Raw genomic sequence first — 21,210 nt, forward strand, 5'->3', positions numbered from 1 at the left:
CCAGTCTGATCATTAATCAAAATTCCTCACTGTTCTCACAGAGCGACTTCATGAAGAAATAACTTGAAGCATTTCCACAATCACTTTGAGGATTTATACTTTTCCTTCCATTACTTTTCTTTTTATTTATTTTCATTTTGTATTACAGTTATTTTCACTTTGGTATGCTGCACACTGGCTTTGTAAAGCACTTTTATTGCTTGCTTATATGAAATGCCAACACCACCATGCATGAATCATCAATATAAAACAGAATAGTGAGGATGTTTTACTTCCTGCCTTTATGACCTCACCTGTGTTTGTGTATGGTGAAACCGTTAGAGGGGTTAAGCCATATACAGGGTGGGGGAGATTACCCTTTGGTGAGCAGGAGGTCACACAAACGAACCCCCAAATACACACACACACACACACACACACACACACACACACACACACACACACACGCACACGCACACGCACACACACACACACACACACACACTGTTTTAACCTTTTGTGACCATAGGGGGTTTTACAATGGGTGGTGCTTGTATTCACTGTATTCAATAAAAAGGCAGCAAGGAAGGCTGTTTATTTGAAGTTGGCTAGGAGACAGGTGAGGAGCGCTCAGCTCCAAAAGCCTGGTTCCGACCAGCCTCTCTTGCTAGGAAGTAAAAACAGGTTAAAGCTCTTCGTCTTGCTTCCTTGCTTCGTTAACGGGAATAAGTCTCTAAACCAGCGGGGCCTGTGGAAGCGCAGACCCAACACAGTGCAATCCAATGCAATGCAAATTATGGGCTATTCCCTCAGCCTAGTAGTGCAGTAACTACCAATGTAGCGTGCACTGCTTGCTATGAAGTAAACCCATGTGTCTTTGGGGTTTTTTATGCAACATTTGAAAACGATTCTATTTGGTTTTGAAATGGTTGTGATCAACTGCACAACGACTACGCTATGCACAAAGTGACATCGGAGTGACATCTTTATATGTCACTTTTGGACATGCAATTTTGGTCCACTGATGGGGTTGTTTTGTGATGCCAGGCAACGTCTTTTTTTAACGTCTACTGAATGTCTATTGTTGATGTCCTTGTTGATGACCTCCATGTACGGGCTACTTATAGTTGGACTTGGTCATTTTTTATGCTGTTTCTATAGGCCCTGTTTTTCAGTGTTTCCAGGGTGAAACAGTTCTTAGTAAGTTTTGTTGGTTTTGAACTTGTAGCTTTATAAGGTGTGTATTCACAATACACTGATAAAAATTAGTGGTTATAACTTGAGCTCCTTCTTGAGAGTCTGCAAAATAATCTCTGCTCTTGTGGAGTATTTGGTGGAATACTATGTCCATAAAAGTGCATGAGTTCTGGAGCTGTATCATTTCTTTTTGAAACGTCTGTGAAAAATCAGAACAGAGCATCTGGAATAAACAGCAGGAAACATCTTTTAGGATTTGTGCAAGATTCAATTTAAAAAATCAATTTACAGACAATTTTTTAAAATTCTGAATTTGCAGGAAAGAAAATACATTGACTGACTACCCACAAGTGATACGTGGCTTCATAAGGAGTCTGTGTACGTGTAATGAGAAATGGTGGAGAACTAATAGAAGTTGGTGGTTATGGGAGCACCTGCTGAGCTTCACTTGGAATAAACCTATTCATCAGCACAACCTACATCAGTATCACTGAGAGAGGTCGAATATATTGGTCCAACACTCTCATTTCAAATCATTTCACCTGTCCTCTCGCATTTGTCACTGTAATACCTGCCAACTTATCCACTGCAGGAAAATAAACCTCACTTCAGATAGCTCATACCGACACAAGCAATTGCAATCAGAGCATAAATCACAGCAGGAGTTCAATTTGTTCTCAGGACAGGAAGCAACTTCATTCTTCACTGCTGACAGTCTGATGTGAATTAGCAGCAGCCACGCCACCTCATTGCTTTGATAACCAACTTGACACCTCAGATGATTACTAGATGGATTCATTTAGATTTCTTTTATTTAATGCTTTCACACTGAAAGCTGATTGACTAAAGCTCGCTTGGCAGCAAGCCAAAGGCTGGTTTGCAGAGATCGGTAGACAATGCTGGGAGCAAACCCTGAGGCTGCCGAGAGAACACTGTCAACGCTGTCAAAGTAGGCCATGCAGTCAATTCTCAAGTTCCCACTAAAAACGCAGTATCAACCACAAACAAAACCCTGTGAGATCAAAGAGAACAAGCTTGTCGGCTTAATGGGCCATCCAGTATAAAAGCTGAAGTCTGTTGAAAATGCCATGAAAGCTTCGGTTATGTTTTAATGTCTTTTTGGGGGGAAAAGGGGTGTTTCAAGGAAACATTGGACTGTTAGGCGGTACAATGTGCAAGTCCAGCATCTTCCTTTAAGCCTGAGGACTCTTCACTCTGCTGATTCTATTTTTGACAGCTACTAATATTATATCTCATTCAAATTCCCCTGAGCTTACAAAGCTTTTGTTCCTCTTTCCAAGAATTTCAAGACAATTTTTCCCAAAAGCTGGACTTTAACTTGCATATGAGGGCTGCAGTGAAAGTGTTGCCTTTTTTGTTGTTGTAGTCGTTTTTACTCACTAAATGACTAATCCATAAAAGAAACTTCCATAAGAACTCAACTGAAGCGCAGAGAGGTAATAATGCACCACTGCTGCAAAGCAAGAAGAACTACAGGTCTCATTATCATCTTGTAAAGCTCTCCTTTCACTCTCACTGCTATCCTTCTGTCACAAATCACCCCTGACACTCTCCACCCACTCCATCCTGCCTTCACTCTCTTCATCACCTCTCATGTACGTTGTATGTTGTACTTCAGGTATTACAATTTAGCTACCTTGCATTTTCACTGTTAAACCAGCCCTGCTCTCATTCACATACATATTTGGTCTTGCTTTTAGTCAGGGCTGGATCAGGTGACCCTGAAGCCTCCCTTAGTTATGCTGCAATAGGTCTAGGCTGCTGAGGATATCCCATGATGCACTGAGTATTTCTTCTTCACTCACCTATTTTAACTCTGTATGTTTATACACCACTCTGGATTTAATCATTAACTAATTTTATTTTTTGGCTCTACTCCACAATGTGTCTTTTGTCCCCTCCCTGAGCCTGGTTCTGTCGGAGGTTTCTTCCTGTTAAAAGGGAGTTGTTCCTACCCACTGTCCCTGCTCATAGGTGGTCTTCTTACTCTCGGGGTTTGAATAGGGATGGGTATCGTTTAGGTTTTATCCGATACCGGTGCCAAACCGGTACTTTTGAAACGGTGCCGGTGCTTAAACGGTGCTCAAACTGGTGCTTAAAGAATGGAGAACACAAAATTGGTCCAAAAACCTCTCATGTTCAGCTGTTTTTTTGTAAAAAGATAACAATGTTAGCCTTTTCTGCAGCTATAGGGCATATATGGTATCACTCTTGGCTGGAAGCAGTGCTTAAACAATGGAAAAAACACAAACTTTGTCCAAAAACCTCTCATGTTTAACTGTTTTCCACTTTTTCTTTGGTCATTATAGCCTTTTTGGCCAGGGTGAAGGGAGCATCTGCCATCAAACAAGAGGACAGCTGCATGTAACTACGATGATGTTTGCTAGTTCACCTTACATGCATTGGTTAGCCTACTCAACATAAATTACACACGTACAACATTAAGCTACTCACACAGAGAAGAACGGATGCTGCTGCCATCATCATCCGTCATCATTTCTGCTACACTGGCAGGGCTAGGGGCCAGGACTCTCCTCTTCGGGTTTTTGGGGGATGTTGCTAACTCCGGGTCCGATAACAGGCACCACACCCGCAGTAGATGCGCTCGGTGTGAGGTCTCGCAGCAAGCTATCAAATACGGCGCATTTCTCGGCTTTTTAAAAAAACGCTATGCGTTGCCAGGTGTTTCATCAGATTTGAGGTGTTACTTCCTTTGACAGTATCACAGTATCAGCTTAAAGCAGTTGTTGCAGGCTGCTGAGTTTGCATATTTTGCTGTGAAGTACAGCCAGACTTTTGACCGCTTCGCCTTGGGCATTTTTAATCTGTAGCTCTGCTCTAAAAGAACGTACGTACCTGGACCCGCCTACTATCCTCGGAAACGTAAAATGATTGGCTCAGGAAAAAAAAAGCACCGAAATAAAGCACCAAAATGTGCGCTGCTTTTCGGTCTGGTTACTACCGTATATGTCAGAACCGCTGCCATGATGGCACTGGATACCGGTACCCATCCCTAGGTTTGAATTGAATTGTATTGCTTTTACTAACTTCCTTTACTTTTTTCTCCAAATAATGCCTCCACCTCTCCAGGTTCTCTTTCCTCTATTCACTACTCTCATTACAGATTACAATGTCATCTGCAAACATTATAGGCCTGACCTCATCAGTCAGTCGGTCGATCACTATTGCAAACAAGATGGGGTTAAGAGCCGATACCTGATGTAATCCAATCCCACCTTGAATCTGTTGCTCCTACTGCACACCTCGCCACGGTCTTGGTGTCTTCATACTTATCCTGGACCACATTCACATACTTCTCTGCCACTCCTGATCAACTCATAGATTACCAAAGTTCCTCTCCTGGGACTCTATCACATGGTTTCTCTCCAAGTTTCTCTCTCTCATGGTTTTCAGTTGTTGAATCTAAATTGCCCATGGGTGTGAATCGTTGTCTGGCTCTTTGTGTTAGCCCTACTGGTGGCCTGTCCAGCATGTACCCTGTCTCTCGCCCTATGGTAGCTGGAATAGGCCCCAACCCCCTCCTGTGATCCTGCTAAATAAAAGAGACTGGATTGACTGGAAGTCCCTGTCAAGACTCCATAATTGCTATTGACTATAATCATGATTGTAATTTTCTCTCTTTATGCTAATGATTCTCAGCATCCTCTGTATTGGTACACTGCAGCAGTGTCACAGCAGCCGCAGAGCACAAAACTTTCATGGCACACAGCAAACAAATTGTACCAAACCACCAAAGGTGAGATGCAATGTTGAAAATTGGGCTTGTTGTTTGGAATTTGTGCCTCACAGAGCCAGAAGCACATGTGTGTGTGTATGTTGGGAGGGTTGAAAACCTTGCCTGGGATTATGAGCTGAGTCACAGCGAAACTGTGAGGGAATTCAATCTATTTGCAAGTGGAATATGCATTTCGCGCTCTTTTAATTTGACGCGCATCATGGGCTAAACGCCTCCCTGTCAGGAAGATTCTGGGCTGTTTGGAACTCGTTTAATCATCTTTCAAGAGCCAAAAGGACTGTTTCACCTACCTCTCTCTCTCTGCCTCTCTCTCCCTCTCTCTGCTTTAAGGACGGGCTAACAACTGATCTCGCAGGACTCTTTCTATTAATAACCACTCCTTCACTCCTCTGTTTCCCAGTGAGACAGCCTCATAATTAAACTGTGTAAACGCTGCTGCATTAGTGTTTTTTGCTTACCAGGGAAGCTTTGGGCCACTTTTCATTGTGCCAACATGTTTGGAAGCGTTTTTAATCTTCTTCTTGTTTGTGCTGGTTATCGCATGGCACGGAGAGACAGACTCCTGAGGAGCTTACAATTGTCTTTTACTCTTTAATTTAATAACAGAGACTGATAATGAAGCAAAGTCGCTCTACTGTTGATTATGTTTTCCAGTGATCACACTTCAGGTTGAGTGGAACAGCACTTTTCAGTCTCATTTCTCTACTGTAGATTAGTTTCTGCCAGCACTAGAAATGGCTAATATTTCCATGCCATTAACTCCAAAGCCTGTGAAAATGACAGGAGATGGCAGATGGGGGCCATGTGGACATCAGTCTTCCAGATGCAGACAAGAGCATCTATAAACTCTCTGACGCACCTGCTGCAGGTATTAGCAGACCTCGACATTCGGCTAATGATGCATGGGAGGTAATTACAAAGGGATCACGGAAATTAGTTTCTTTCTTTATCAGACAAACACGTGGGCCAGGGCCAGGGCTGCACAGAAACTGCTAGTGTATGAGACACCAGGAATTCATGAGTGAAAGGCAATTCTATGTGACTCCACTGACTGCATAAAAATCTGTTCATGGACTACCAAAGATAAAAACCTTGGTGGTAGTTACTGCTACCATACGTGTCTCCAAGAATGCATATTCTCACTCATGATAGCAGCTGGTAGAGATCCTTCCTTTGTGCCTCTTTGGAGTGATAGAAACAACTAGTACTCACACTGAACTACAGTGATTTACTAATCCTCTCCCTCAAAAAATCAATACTTGTAGAGGTCAAACTGAGCTGCATGGAAAATGCAGATTACCTCGTCAATAGCTGACACACTCTCCTACACACTCACATGCTACAGTTTAGTGATGAGCCTGTGTCAGTGAAAGGAGGAGTAACTGCTCAGGATTTATAAAATGTTGATTTCACGCTTTCTTAGGTTGTTTTGGGAGAAATTTGTTTTAAAAAGTGAGAAAAGCTGAATTTCAAATGCGATGCATATGGTCAGCAACAATATCTCTGGTAACTTTACATGATGCTCAGCTGGCCCAATGTGTGTCAAAGAAATATCCGCCACACTATCACATCACCACCAGTCTAAACTGTAGATACAAGGCAGGATAGATCCATGCTTTTATGTTGTTCATGCCAAATTCTGGCCCTACCATCTGGACATCACAGACAGTGTCTGCATGCCTGAGCTGCTGCCATACGATTGACTGATTAGATATATCTGTGTTAACATGCAACTGAACAGGTATATTTAGTTCACACCATGAAAATCAAAAAAGACATGCAAACGTTGGAAAACGAGGACATCCCGGGATGAGACAGCAATGGCAGCACCCCTGAGGGCACATGATATCGTCTGAGCCAGTCGCAGTTATTAGGCCCTGTGGTCTTCTCTAGACATCTAACGCTTCAGACATATTCAGCAGTCTGATTGGAGTGCTGAATGTGCGAATACAGCAGACACAACACTAAGCTCATGAATGAGACAGGGACTTACATGCAGTGGAGAGAATGGAAGAGGAGCAGTGTAGTGCAATGTTGCATTAAAGTAAAATCATATTAAGATATGATTTAGCCTTGTTTGTGTTCCTATCTTGGTAAAATCTTTTCCAAACTGTCAACATGAAAACATAGGCAACACTAAGACACCCACCAGTCTGTTTTATGGACTCCCTGATAACTCCTTGATAACTTAGATCATAAAATCAGAAAATATAATAAACTATCTGCTCTGAATCCGGTAAAATAGTAACAAAAACTAAAGCATCACAAAATAGTCTTTCCACCATGGGATAAACTGGGATTTGGCACATTGAAAAACCCTAAGACCCAACGGAGAAAAATAAATAGTATGAAAATATCCATCCATCATTTTTTTTTCTGCTTAACTGGGGCCAGGCTGCAAGGGCAGCAGACTAACTGACTAGCCCAAACCTCCCTCTCCCCATCCACCTCCTCCAGCTTATCTGGCGAAACACTGAGGTGTTCTCAGGTCAGCTGAAAGTCATAATCTCTCCTGCATGTTCTGGTCCCATGTTCTCCTGATAGATTGCACGGAACACCTCACCCAGGCGTCCAGGAAACATCCTAGTCAGATCCTAACTGACTCTTTTCTTCTGTGGGCTCACAACCTACAAGAGGCGCTGTAGAGGCCAGGTGCATGACATGACCGTGACATAAGCAGCTACAGCTGTGGTGGGCAGCATGTTTGACAGAAATAGAGAAAATCTTTGTGTCGGGTGGAAGTCAAGGGCAGAGGCCCTGGCGGTGGAGTTCAAGTTGGGACGCTGTGTGAAAATAACTTTGATAAACCGATTTATACCGTGAGCTCCAGTGGACTGTACTTTTTTTGTGTACAAGCTAGATGTTCAACTAATTTTACATTGTAGATCTTAAGTTCACTGCTCTTTGTCAAATTTAGCCAACTACAATTTACAGTATGTTATCTCATGGATCGGTTATCAGGACAGGCAAGTCAATCAGTGCTTGACTAGTCAAATCAATAAAATAAACTTAATTAGCGTGAAACCAACATGAAAGCGATCTCTGTCTCAGAACAATGTTCTGTACTATAAATTATGTTTTATTGTCTGTGCACACTGTGATTTACGGTCCTCTTGTGACCAAATTTGGCATTATCTACACAAGCTAGCATGAATAGCAACTACTGCATGTATCGGAAGCAGATTTTTTTGTTGTAGTTTGAGTACACACGTTATGAATACTCCTGTATTGGTAGATGCTTTTCCTCTTTGTTGTATATTTTAAATATTTAGTGTCAGATCAAATAAACAGTGAAATATTCAGAACATCATGAAAGACACTTCTCACCTCAGCCATTTCCTGGTAAAACTGCTGCCCTCGGGCAGGTATAGGACAATCAAAGCAAGAACAAACAGATTTAAACACAGCTTCTACCCAACAGCAATATCGTATTTGAACATCAGCATTACCAACCATGCTGTGGAATAACTTGCAACTAATTGAGGCATATGTATTGGAATGAATGTAAATGTTCTGTTTTTTTATTGTTTTATTTTAAGGTTTTCAGCACCGATCGAAGACAATTCTTTTAATTTCATTGTTCAAGCGACAATTACAATAAAGATATTCAATTCAATTTGAAAAGAACACAAAAGTAGGAAAGAAAAAAAAAACGCTATTATATATTAAACACTTGTTCAGCCAGAGAGCACTTCCGAAAAAGACATTCAGCACGGGAAAGAAAGGCAGTACAGAGTCATAAATGGTATGTTTTAGTCTGGTCTCTTCTCAGCACAGTAAACAGCTGCTCATTAAGATGTTCTAGGGCCGTGGTAGGGGGATGGGTGGTGGGAATAACTGGTTTATTGGCTCTGTATGCCCCCTACACCACTATACTAGCTCAATGGACTATTTTACCATCATGGTTTCTTTTCAACCTTAAGCTTTAATAAATGTAACCAAATCTAGCCTAACACACACATGCATTATATTTAATTATGTACTGTAGTATTACACTGTATATTAGCTGAGCTCCTAAACCCTTCTCCTCTTCTTTACAAGCCAAGTGAGTCATTTGCTGTATAAAGCATAAAGCATAGCATAAAATGTTGAAAGGCAAACTCATTTTGTAATGTCTCCGAGATAATAGAAACCTATTAGTGAGGACATGAAGTGCACAAAGAGCATAGCAGTGAACAGAACAACACAAGCAGCCAATAGTGAGCTACTCGAACTTTAAGAGTGTCCCCAATGCAGTTGAATTCTGCTCTTGTTCGATCATGTTATGTACTGAGAGGAGAATCACAATGTAGTGGAGTGAAAATGCAAAATGTGAGCTTGATACAGCTTTCACGGAAAAAGTCATACATGCTGCAGCTGCTGGATTAGTGTGGTGGCATTTTGAAAATGACTCTGCAGTGCTGACAAATAGCATTTGACAGGCATTGTTCCTGGATGTGGGGAATGAGATTATTCAGCTTGAAGTGGCTGAAATACACATTGCCTTAGATTTATGAAACTGTGCAAAAGGTAGTCTGCTGTGGCATGTTTAGCTCATGCTGCTGAAATATACGATTTTACATCGTTTTCCAGGACTTCCCTCTGACTGGAAAGATCGAATCCTTGAAACCAGATTTTCCTGTATAGGTGAAAGCTCCAAACTTCATTTTGTATCTAAAGATTAAATAAAAAATTACATAACAATGGATCTCGTGTTCATTTCTCTCCTACTCATAAACCTACAGAGAATTATTTCAAAACTGAATCATAATAAGATTAACCTCAGTTCCATAATACAAGCTATTTTAGGGTATAATGATCTGATAAACCCTGCAATTTACCACACAGCAGACAGACAGAAATAACAGCTAGGTAAAATAGTGAGGCGTTTAACAAGTATTCAAATATTTCCATCCGTAGATAGTGGAGACCAAGACCACAGCAGATGTCACCAATGTCAGCTAAGAGGAAACTGAAATTACAATTCTCATGAGCTGACAAAATTGGACAGAGGAAGACTGGAAAAATGTTGTCTGGTTTGACAACTCTCAATTTCTGCGGTGATATCAAAATGTCAGGGCCAGAATTTAAAAAAGGACTGATCCATCCCGCCAACACCACCAGCACCAGTTTAGGCTGCTGGTGGTGACACAATGGTGTGGGGGGTATTTTCCTTGCACAGGTTGGGCCCCTAGTATCAACTGAGCATTGTTGTTGACTGTGTCCATCTCTTTATGACCACATTGGATCGGCCTTCTGATGCTGCTTCCAGCAGAATATCACAAAGCTGTAACATGTCACAAAGCTCGGATCATCTTAAACTATCTCTTTTCTCTGTACTCAATATAATAATACCTTTAATCAGATTTCAGTGTAATATTACCTTGGGGATGTGTGGACTGGAAGCACTAAGTATTTACATGATGTTATTAGGGCTGGGCGATATGGCCTAAAATTCATATCTCAATATTCTTTAGCTAGATGGCGATATACAATATATATCTCGATATTTTTTAAAGCCATAAAGTAAGAACTAAAAGAGAATTCTTAGTCACACTGTGTCCCAGATCTCACACAGGCACTTTTATTAACATACAGCGTAGATGTACATGAAAAAATTACTCAGAGATAAATTATCAGCATTTATTAAATAATAATTCTCCATAAATAAAATAAAACAATGTTGTTTTTGTGCATAACAAAACGCTCACAACTGTGCAGTCAAAATGTAAACTAAAAGACGCTGAGCATAACAAAGACAGACAGATTTCACCGCTGCTCTGTTCCCAAGTTCTACTGCGTGACTGACAGCCTGGAGTTTGAAATCCGCTTCGTAAGCGTGTCTCTTACAGGTGCCATTTGTGCTCGTTATGCGCACACAATACGGTAATATTATATTGAAGCACAGTATGCATTACTCCACGAGGCTCCAGACTCCGCTAGCCGTAATGCTCCAACAAATCCATCAAGCGGTGCAGCTTCGTAGCTTACCAAAGTCGTACTAAAGCATTTTTGACAGATTGCTCAGCCCTTTGTACCACATAAAATCGGTTCGCGGTCAGTAAGCACAACCAGAACTCATACATTTTTGAGAAAATGAAAGGATTTTAGTGTACGGTTATATTAGGGCTGCACGATTTTGCATAAAATGAGAATCACGATTTTTTTGGCTTAGAATTGAGATCACGATTCTCTCACGATATTCTTTTCCAGTATAAATATTTATTGCACTTATTAACTGCACATCAACTTCGCAACAGTTGAGACTGAACATAAAAACAATAAATAAACATAAAAACAACAAAAGTCTCACATTTTGTTGTTGCTGCAAAATGTTGTACTGCTTGAAATTCCGTCTCCACCGTTGCTCGACACTGCGTGTATAGAGCAGGTAGTGCAACAATAGAAAAATAGTTGCGGGACGGCACTGTGTAGCGTTTGTCTAGGGTGTTGATCATTTCCTAAATCCCTCGTTTTGCACAGTGTTGATGGGAGCAATATCTTTGGTCAGGTGATAAGTGATAGCCTCCGTAATTTCTTTGTGCCTGCGGGAGTTCGACGTGAAGCGCTGTATAAGGTTCCCGTTATTGATGTTTGGGTGGTTGACCGGGACGGATTTTCTCCTGTCACTTTCTCGTCATCCCTGACGTGCTCTCCATTGTTTTTTCCCTGCTAATTTTAGCAGCCAGCTTCTGTATCACGTGGTATAAGGCTCCGCCCTTGTCATTTGTTGAGCAGGAAGAGTGAGCGCTTGTTTTCATGCAGATTACGTCCCGGATCAAAATGCGGTACAATCGTCGTCTTTTTTTTTTTTTTCTTTTTTTTTTTAAATCGTTGTCATTCGGAAATGAGATCGGACATAAGTATGAATCGAGATCGCGATTTTCTAACGATTAATCGTGCAGCCCTAGGTTATATGTAAGGTACTTTGTTTCAGGGCAGGAGGCTGGGAGACTTCGTGGTCTGGGATACAGCACACATTTTCACACACTCTTCATTTTGCACTTTATGGCACTGTTGTAAATGGTGAAAATACTAGTAATGCTAGCTGCACGGCGTCAACACGTTAACGAGGTAACCGTTAACGCGTTGACGCCGTGCAGCCCCACGCACGGGGCAATCCGCAGTAACTCGTTAACGGAGATTTGCCGCGTTAATACAGTTATGGCGTTAACGTCATTTTAACGAGAGTAATGCTGCAGCACTAAAATAGTAATCTCTAAATGTTTTCTTTTTACCGACCAGCTCCTCTTTGATAGCTACCGTGTCCATCTTGTCGTTAACTGCAGGTGAAGCGATGGGGGAGGGGGAGTTGTGTTCAGTGAAGGAGAGAGGCAAGGCAGAGTAACGCAGCGTAGAGACAAAAGTGGACGAAAGAGAGGCAAACTTGTGGTTCCACAAGTAGAATTATAACGTAACATAGACTATATCGATATAAACGATATTGTCACATCTCTTATTTCGTATAAAAATATATTGATATATTTAAAAACTCAATATATCACCCAGTCCTAGATGCTATCATGTATATAATCTGTATATATTATCCTCATGTTAATTAATGTTATGATTAATTAATTTTTAAACAAAGGCCATGTTCTGATAACACAAAAGAACTGAAGCAAGGCAGAAATGTACACCTGTTTCAGACTATATTAAGTAATAACTGACCACAACTATGAGGTCATTATGTAGCAGTCTGATGTCCATAACAGGTCCTGTCATTAAGGTATGGCACAATGGAAGCTATGCATTGCCACATCTCAAATAACAGACTAACAGACTGCTGCTTAGATTTAATTTGTTAAAAGAGAATATATTATATAAGACTTAACTACATTCTAAAAAAAGAGAGAAACTGGTGTGGAGGTGGGTTGCAAAGCGACTTGCAGATGAGCGCCAACTGTGGACAGGCTGATGCAGCTTATATAACACATCAATATGAGATTTGGCAGTTGGATGTGAAGAAAGCTATTAGGTAAGCATTCAGCTGATCTGTCAGAACTCTATCTGAGCTTGACTTTAAGGTCTCTCTGAAGTAGGGCTGTGCGATATGACCAAAATCTCATATCCCAATATAAGACATCTATCGTCCCGATAACGATATAAATCACAAAAATTTAACATTTTCTGTAAATTCTGTGAATCTCGAGCAGCTCGACTTGGCTGAAGTGTTTCCAGCTGGGCGTCGCGTACCTGGAGTCGAGTGTTTTAACAGATGCATGAAACGATACATTTTTAGACATAAGTTGTAACGGCCGCCATTTTCTTTGTGAGTATTTATTACACGGCGTGCTGCGGGGAAAAGCCTGTTCTAACGTTTGAGTCTAAGGTTCATTTTTAGCACCTGATGGGCCTTTTTTTGCTTCTCATCCGTGTGATGCCATAAAACAGTGCCTTAGATCACCCCTAAAACATGCCACACTCAAGCAAGTACTAATAAACTGCTGTTGACTCAGTAAGTGAAAGACACGTTGAACAATCAGACATTTAACGAGCTGTGTTATATTTCTTCAAGAGCAGTTACTCAACACTGCTAGGGAAAATACATTAAAACGTAATAGGCATCTAGTTTAAAAGAGGTTCTCTTGCACTGCTTGCAAGAGGGCAGCTTGTCAAGAGAGGCTGTAGTACACGCCCAAATCAGAAAACATGCAACGAGACAGATGCATAAATTAACATGAGCCACACTCATATCTTTGAACTGAGAACCAAAGGCCACTCTGATCCACTCTGCAGGGGAGCTCTTGCTTTGATGTATTTGAAAAGGAGGTTTAAAGATCAATTACATGTCTACTGTCACCCCAAAGACTGATTTAACTTTGGAGTTTAAAAATTCAAAGTAACACTGACTCGATCACAGATCATCATATTTGAGTGAGTTAGATGACCAGTCTGTCAAAAAGATTTCATCTGAAGGGGGGATACAGAAAAAGTTCTCCATTTGATAAAAAAGTCCCTACTATGGTCCAGGAAGTTTTAACTATGAATTCTTTTTCAGTTAGTTATTTAATTATTTATTCCTACCCTGAAAGCCCTTTACATGTCTGTCTCCTATTGCCTCTGATCTCTCTTGTTTTTGCAGAGTCGAACTTGAAGTCTGCACACTCTTCCCACTATACCTTATACAGTTGCGGAGGAAAACCATGACATTTGCCTGAAAGCTCACCCCACACTTCCTGACACTGGTGGTGTTGCCAGTACATCTAGAACAATATGCCTTAGGACCTACTTTCACCTCAAAATCCACCTGTAGGGCTTGAGGCCAAGGGAGGAAATCATTATTGCCTGTCTCCCTTGGAGATTCCTTGAGTGGGGGGAATCTCCAAGGGGTGATGAAGTCAGACCCTTAAGGCCAAAAATGTGAAATGGCAATAACAATAACATATTATCTGTTGCAAAAAGCTTAAAAAAATTGGTCTGCATCCCCCGTCAAAAGGAGTTTTCAACTACAGATACACAACTGGCCCAGCGCTTCACCTGAAGCATAGACGTAAAATCTTCTGGCTTCCTTCTTTCTTTGGCAAATGCACTTTTTCATTATTAATGACCATTATTATGATTTATACATATGTTCATATTTTTAATGAAAGAGGTCATGAGTTTCAGATGCAAGTTAGAAGATTTGAAGCTCTACAGTCTGATATACAGCAACTGTAAATCTTCAAATGCAGCACTGCTGGAATCAAATCGACAAAAACAAAATGCAAACACTTCACCTTTTCAAATGCAAAACTGCCATCTCGATTCAAAAGTTTACTTTGTTGTGGCACTTCCCTTTTTTCTTACTGTCGTCAACATGACCCAAACACGTCACCATGCATTAGACCCTAACTGTGCTAAAATAGAAGCCAAATACACTCTATCTCCAGGAGGCAACAGGCCAAGTGCTGTATTCTGCATTCACCACACAATAACAAAATTAATATTTGATTCGGATTGGTACAGCCACTTTCTGTCTCCTGCAACAGCCTGAAGAACACAATAGTTCTCCTGTTTCCCATAGGCAGTTAGGGCTACTTTAAATAGCACTCTGCAGCAGCAGCACAGCGAGCACTATGCCCTGCAGGAAACAGAGTCTGAGTTAAGAGTTGCAAAAGAAAAGTTGACTCAAAGTCAAGGAAAGCAAGCTTAGGACGAGGCAAAGTTAGGACAAAGTAACACTGTCAGAAAAATGTAAAAAAAACAAACAAACAAAAAAAACATTTCGTTTTCGTTTTTGAGATTTTACCTCAGCAAACTGATGCACAACAACAGGAAATCAATAACATGCTTAATTGACTCAAGGTCTCAAACTGTTTTCTTTCAGCCTCTCAAAGAATGAAAGTCAGCTGGCCAGTCTTTGATCATATTGCCTGGATGGTAGTGTTCATATGAGTCCCTTCAACTCCTGTTACTGCAGATGTCCTGTAGCGGCAGGCTAGCCATCAGACTCACTGGTCTTGAAACTCAGTTTGACAGTGAGTGAGCGGTGGCATCTGCAGAGAGATAGAGGTCCACTACCTGATGATGCTCAGGCAGGAGGAAACCAACTGGCTGCCTTCCTCAATTTGACCTTGAGTTGACTGATTGGGGCATCGCCAGTTTCAGCGCGTCGGGTTAAAGGACAGGTACAGATGTGTTTACATAGATTTACTACATTTTTTATTTTATCTTGTCAGAAACTCCTTAAAACTCACTTGCAAGAACATTAAAGTGGACGTGAGATGGTATTTGGCATACTGCAGACAAATTTTGTGGTTTCTTTAGTCCATCTCTCTATTTTGGTAGTTACTAGCCAGCTCCAAAGCTAGCCACCAAAATATCAAAATAATAGGGCTTTACTGAGATTATTCAATAATCCTATTGATAGAATATCATTAATTAGTGGGCTTCCATGTCAGGAACTATATTAACCATTAGAAACAAAGGGCAATTCAGTTTGTGAACAGTAAGGTTAATGAAGGGAAAATTTGGGGGATTTATTTGGATACAATACTTGGCTTTGATTACCAATCTAACACCAGTCCTAAATTTATTTTGCAGTAGTTAGTTGTATCACTTTGCAATACTTAAATACAAAATGAGAGATTAGAGACTTATTTGTAACTTTAAAATGCTTTGTAGCTTTTCAGTAATGGCTTTTCTTGTTTACTGCAACTGTGCTGTCAAAGTTTGAATTCAGCAATGATCTCTTGGGGTTAAAATGTTAGGTAGTGTGGATGAATACCCCTTAAAGTATGAGCTGTGGAAAATCTCAAAGTTCAGTTTCTCTTTTGGTTATATCTGTATTTCTAGGTTTGCATTCAACTGAGGCTAAATGAAAGAACAAACAACTGGGTGAACTCAGGTGTATGTCAGTGTGGAGCTGCAGGGCTCAGGTGGATAGATTTTCCAAGTGTCTCTGGGGGCAGTGCCTAAACAGCACAAATCTTGTCATTAGCTCCAATAGAGTAGTATAGTATATCAGGGTCATGTGACTCTCACCTCATAATGGGCGACCCGCTGGGACTCGGAAATGAGCTGAGCGCTGCACACTTTGCAGTAGCTGTCTGTGAAAAGCCCTTGGTCCACCTCTGTTGACTTCATCTGGAGAAGGAGAAAATGAGTTTACTGACTGGAGTTCCGTTTTTGGCAGGTGTTTTTAAGAACTGCACACATAATGCTGACTGTTTTTGAAAGAAAAAGCCCATTTCAGACAGGATGAGTCAAAAGAAGTTAGGGAAAATGTTTTTTTATTTAAACGGCAAGTCCGAATCAAACTGGACCTCTCTGACTAACAGTTTTGACAAAATGACATAATATGTCCACTGTACATTCACACAAACACAGAAAGCTGTCTGATTTCCATTGGTACTATCAGGCAGCCTTGTTTTGTAGGTCTACAGGGAGCTGTGACAAACCAACCAAGATGTAATAGAGCAAGTAAACAACAAACTCATATTTTCAACACAGTTAATCAATATTTTATTAACTTAGTGACAGATGCTGAGCAGCTTTTGCAAGCAATGAGTCAGAAAAACTATACAAAATATCCCACTTAAGACATGAAGCTAAAATGTTATTTGTTAATGAATAAATAACAAGAGATCAAAGACGAGCTGTTCCTGGGAATTCATTAAAGTATAAAATTGAACTCCAGGCTGTGTGTTGTTGGAGAAAAAAATGTATTCTAGGTGACATGGCTGCAAAAACCTTTTATTTTCATAGCTGAGCCCTCTCTGCTTTCTATTACTAATTCAGCCTAGTTTACAACAGAAGCTCGCATTTCATATTTGGAAGCAGTCAAGCTTAACTCATCCTCATTTACAAAGGTGCAGCTTCATTTGGAGCCACGGGACAGAGGGAACTTAGGAGGAACGTATCTCAAACTTGTTTCAATTTACAAATTTGATAGCTAATAGCTCTGTGCTATTAGCAAAAGTAGGAAAATTGTAACAAGTTTTAAGAAGTCTTAAAGATTGGATGCATTGGATGCAGTTTCCCATCCGGGTGGGGATTTTGCAGTACAGGATTCTCTGTAGTGCAAAATCATAAGTCCTTCAGTCACCTGAGGTAATAACTGGTCTTCCCTCTCCGGCTGGATCCCATTCATGCTGAGAGGATGAAGGTTCTTTGCTAGTTTTCTGGTAATGTCCACTGTTATCTCTTTGTTGGTCTTAAACACATTCAGCTCAAGATTGTCAAGCAATACTAAGATGCATTAATAACAAGAAGATGCATCTTGGTATTGGTTTTAGATTCAAAATCTCTACTCAAGGAATCATTGCACAGCATATGATCATCAAAGTTTTAATCCTCCTCAAATCACTTAGTAGGGCCATGGTGAGGATGAGTTTGGTCTTAAAAACTGCACCAGGTGTCCTCTGGTTTGTCAAGCACAAGCAGGAAACACAAATATTCTCACAGAGAGCTGGAAAATGCCAAGGCAAAGGGCTCATTAGAGACTTGTCAATCTCAAGGCAGACAAACCTTAAATTATACCCTACTTTAACATTTGTTTTTTGTTAAGGAGATAACATTCTATAAAAAAAATTAGTGTCACAGTGAACAGAAAAATGCTCTTAAGCAGCAACAGAGTACGCAAAAAGAGACTGAGCTCACAAATCAGAAGTAAGATCACTGTCTCAAAGTCATCATTAAATTCAGAGTTTTCAGATGATTCACCCCTGTTGGCCATAATGTTTTAGACCTAGAGGTTTCCTCTGCCTTTTACATCCAGTCTGTGTGGTTTTACAAGCTTCCCATAAGTGTACTCTTTAATATTCACAGAGAGTACCACTTAGCTTGTGGTAATGTATAATTTGCATGGCTTATTTGGGGTCGGATTTTACATTTTCATTGGCAGAAAGATGAAAAAAAATATTTTTCCTTGTTATTACTAATTGATAGTTCATCATGCCAACAAACCAAGTGGCTAAATTTACATCCACTGGCCAGAGAATATCTACTTAAAACATAAAAAATTATATTGACTGATACAGCAAAAGAAAGAGACACACAGAAATTTGGTGGTCGTCTTTAGGCAAGGTAGGAGGATGGAAATTTATTGACAAAATGATTTTACACTAATTCTGTTTCTAGACCTGAATCTTTGTTTATTGCCCTAATGATTCATGATAAATTTTGTGTGTGGAAAAGAAATTCAGCCTACAGTAGTTTCAGCATCAGAGAAAATGTTGGATTCTTGGAATATGAAGCACCAGCAACAGAACAGAAGAATAAACTTGCATGTTATTCAAGTATGAAATATTTGCACTATCATTCAATTCAGTTTAATTCAGTTTTATCTATACAGCACCAAACAGTCACAACAACAGTCGCCTTAAGGTGCTTTATATTGTAAGGTAGGCCCTACACTACCCTACCCTCTGGCAGCAAAGACATTATGGTCAGACTGAGAAAACAGGGGCAAAACATGTCAGGAGTGTATGTGTCTGCAGATAAACAGCAAGAGAAGAAGAGAAACATAAATAAGTCAGCACTGCCACTCTCTTCCAAAGTCTTGTAATCAGTCGAGAGCACCGTCACTTCTAGTTCAGATTCTAGAGGACAAACAACATAAATAAGCATCTTTGAGAGCTCTATCAGCCTGTGCCAGTTGGAGCCACTCACTATTTTAGCAAGGGTGCACAGATGTGCAAAATGAATAATTAATCTGCCTAAATTCTGTTAAGAAGCAGAGGCATCAGGGGTAACTTCTGCAGAAGCCTGGGAATGAAAGCAACTCTTATCTCTGACTTCATTTTCCATAGTTAGAAGGAGGTCTCAGTTCTATTTCTGCCATTGTAAAGTCTGCATATTCATCTTAGTTTGGACTAAATGGCCAAAACCCTACAATGTGGAGTAAACAGAGAAATAAGTAAATATTTTTCTGTTATCTCTCTCCACAATGCATAATCCCGCGAGACACGAAAAATCATTCAGCTGGATTTATTGTTAGGATGTGAGCTCTGACCCTATATTTTGTCTGCATTTAAGGTCAGCAATGGTGGGAGTTTACTGTAAAAATCTCAACACCGCCTAATAAATAACAGTAAAACAAGGCCTCTTAAAAAGTTATTTGTTGTTAGTGGTTTTGATTTTGGGTAATGCTGTATTGACCTATTTCACTAAGAAGCGAGACCCCTTGTAACACCTTCGTTAGGCTTTTTTCCTCTTTTGTCCTGTTCTCTGAAACTCTGAAACCACCCTTGTGCATCTTCTGTTTGCCATTAGACAAACATTAGATTCATGTACTTTAAATCTGTATCTCATTGTGAGTCAGAGGTGTACCCAGACAATTTACATAACTAGAATTTGGCTAATTTGCCAAATTGTTCCCTCAAAACCTCATAATGTCCACAAAGTGGCTAGTGAATCACTTAGGGGTTAGGTTTAGGTAGCATTTTATGTATGATTCTACTTATGCGTAAGAAGGATTCTGAAAAAATACAAAACATTGCTTTTCAAGTCCAGTCTCTTACATGTATCCTTACCCTCAATCGGTCAAATGGTTGCCCCTCCCTGAGCCTTTTTAGTTAGTTTTTCCTTCCCACTGTCGCCAGGTGCTTGCTCATAGGGGGTCATCTGATTGTTGGGGTTTTCTCTGGGGTTTATAAGCACCTTGAGGTGACTATTGTTGTGATTGGGCGCTATATAATTGGATTTAACTGAACTGAATTTCGACCTAACAGATCTTCTGTTATAAGATTGGGTTTGGTTTGGGTCTGTCAGAAAATAGATGGAAGGGATAGCATTAAACCAAACCATAAGTCTACTTCCAACCCTTCAAAGGTCACCAACTCTGTGTTTCATACTTGATATTCTCAGTTATAGCCCAAAGAGTACACCTATGCTAATAGTTCCAGTCAAAAGCTTGTTAAGCCCTGTGTACATATACAACTATGTGTTATATAGCTAATGGTCGGCCATTAGTAGAGAGTTCAAGCTCTACCAACTACATTCACACTCCGATGGATGCATCGGAGAGCAACTTGGGGTTAGTATCTTGGCCAAGGATACTTGACATGCAGACTGGAGGAGCCAGGGATCGAACCGCCAACCTTCCGATCAGTAGGTGACCTGTTCTACCTCCTGAGTTACAGCCACCCCTGTGCTAACGTGGTGCCAAGTAAGCTGAAGAGGTCCTGAGAAATAAAGCCCCTTGTTGTTAGGTCTGAACCTAGTGGTCAGCTCATGTTTCATTCCTGTAAAGATTAACTTAATGAGAAGTGGTGGATGGGCAAAAATAGAAAAAAAATAATTATTTTTTACCTGAGAAGAGAACTTGTTCGTGAGTGTGTCTATCACACAAAGGCACAAGAGAGAAAGCAGGAAACGTCCTGCTGAGTATTAAGCACAGCGCTCCAAAGAGCAACAGCTTCTCACCAAATTAACATGTGCCTCTCCTTGGTGTTCAATTCATTAAGCTAATGGATTTTACTGTCAGATACATTGCTATAATTGCAAGAGGTTGACTCTCTTCTAAATGAGAAAAATATTAATTTTTACCCCGTGTAATTGGATAAGGGGAGGCATCGCACTTGTAAACCAACAGGGGGTCCTTTACACAATTCAATCATCAATATCTGATCAGAGCAGCTGTTGTTAACAACATTACAGGCAAGCTCTCTCAGCACAGCTCCGTGAGCTCATTACGGAAGTTATGTTGCCACTCTGTCCCTTGTTTCTCCTTCACCAGAGAAGTCAGAAGAAACAAACCAGCACATTTCACACCAATGATCAAATTAGCAGAAAGCCAGCTTTCCTGCTTACCGACCTTCTTTGACTACGACAAAGTGTTAGCACATCAACGG

General features: G+C 40.5%; 1 protein-coding gene across 1 annotated transcript in view; it reads right to left on the reverse strand.

Moving 5' to 3' along the window:
- Positions 1-21,210, reverse strand: part of zmat4a (zinc finger, matrin-type 4a) — a 148,416-nt gene that overhangs the window by 105,689 nt on the left and 21,517 nt on the right. Inside the window, exon 2 of the mRNA XM_026187289.2 lies at positions 16,400-16,501. Coding sequence (XP_026043074.2) covers positions 16,400-16,501 — 102 coding nt within the window. The remainder of the gene's footprint in view (positions 1-16,399; positions 16,502-21,210) is intronic.

This window comes from Astatotilapia calliptera, chromosome 12, assembly GCF_964374335.1.
Source record: "Astatotilapia calliptera chromosome 12, fAstCal68.1, whole genome shotgun sequence".
Taxonomy (NCBI): Eukaryota; Metazoa; Chordata; class Actinopteri; order Cichliformes; family Cichlidae; genus Astatotilapia; species Astatotilapia calliptera.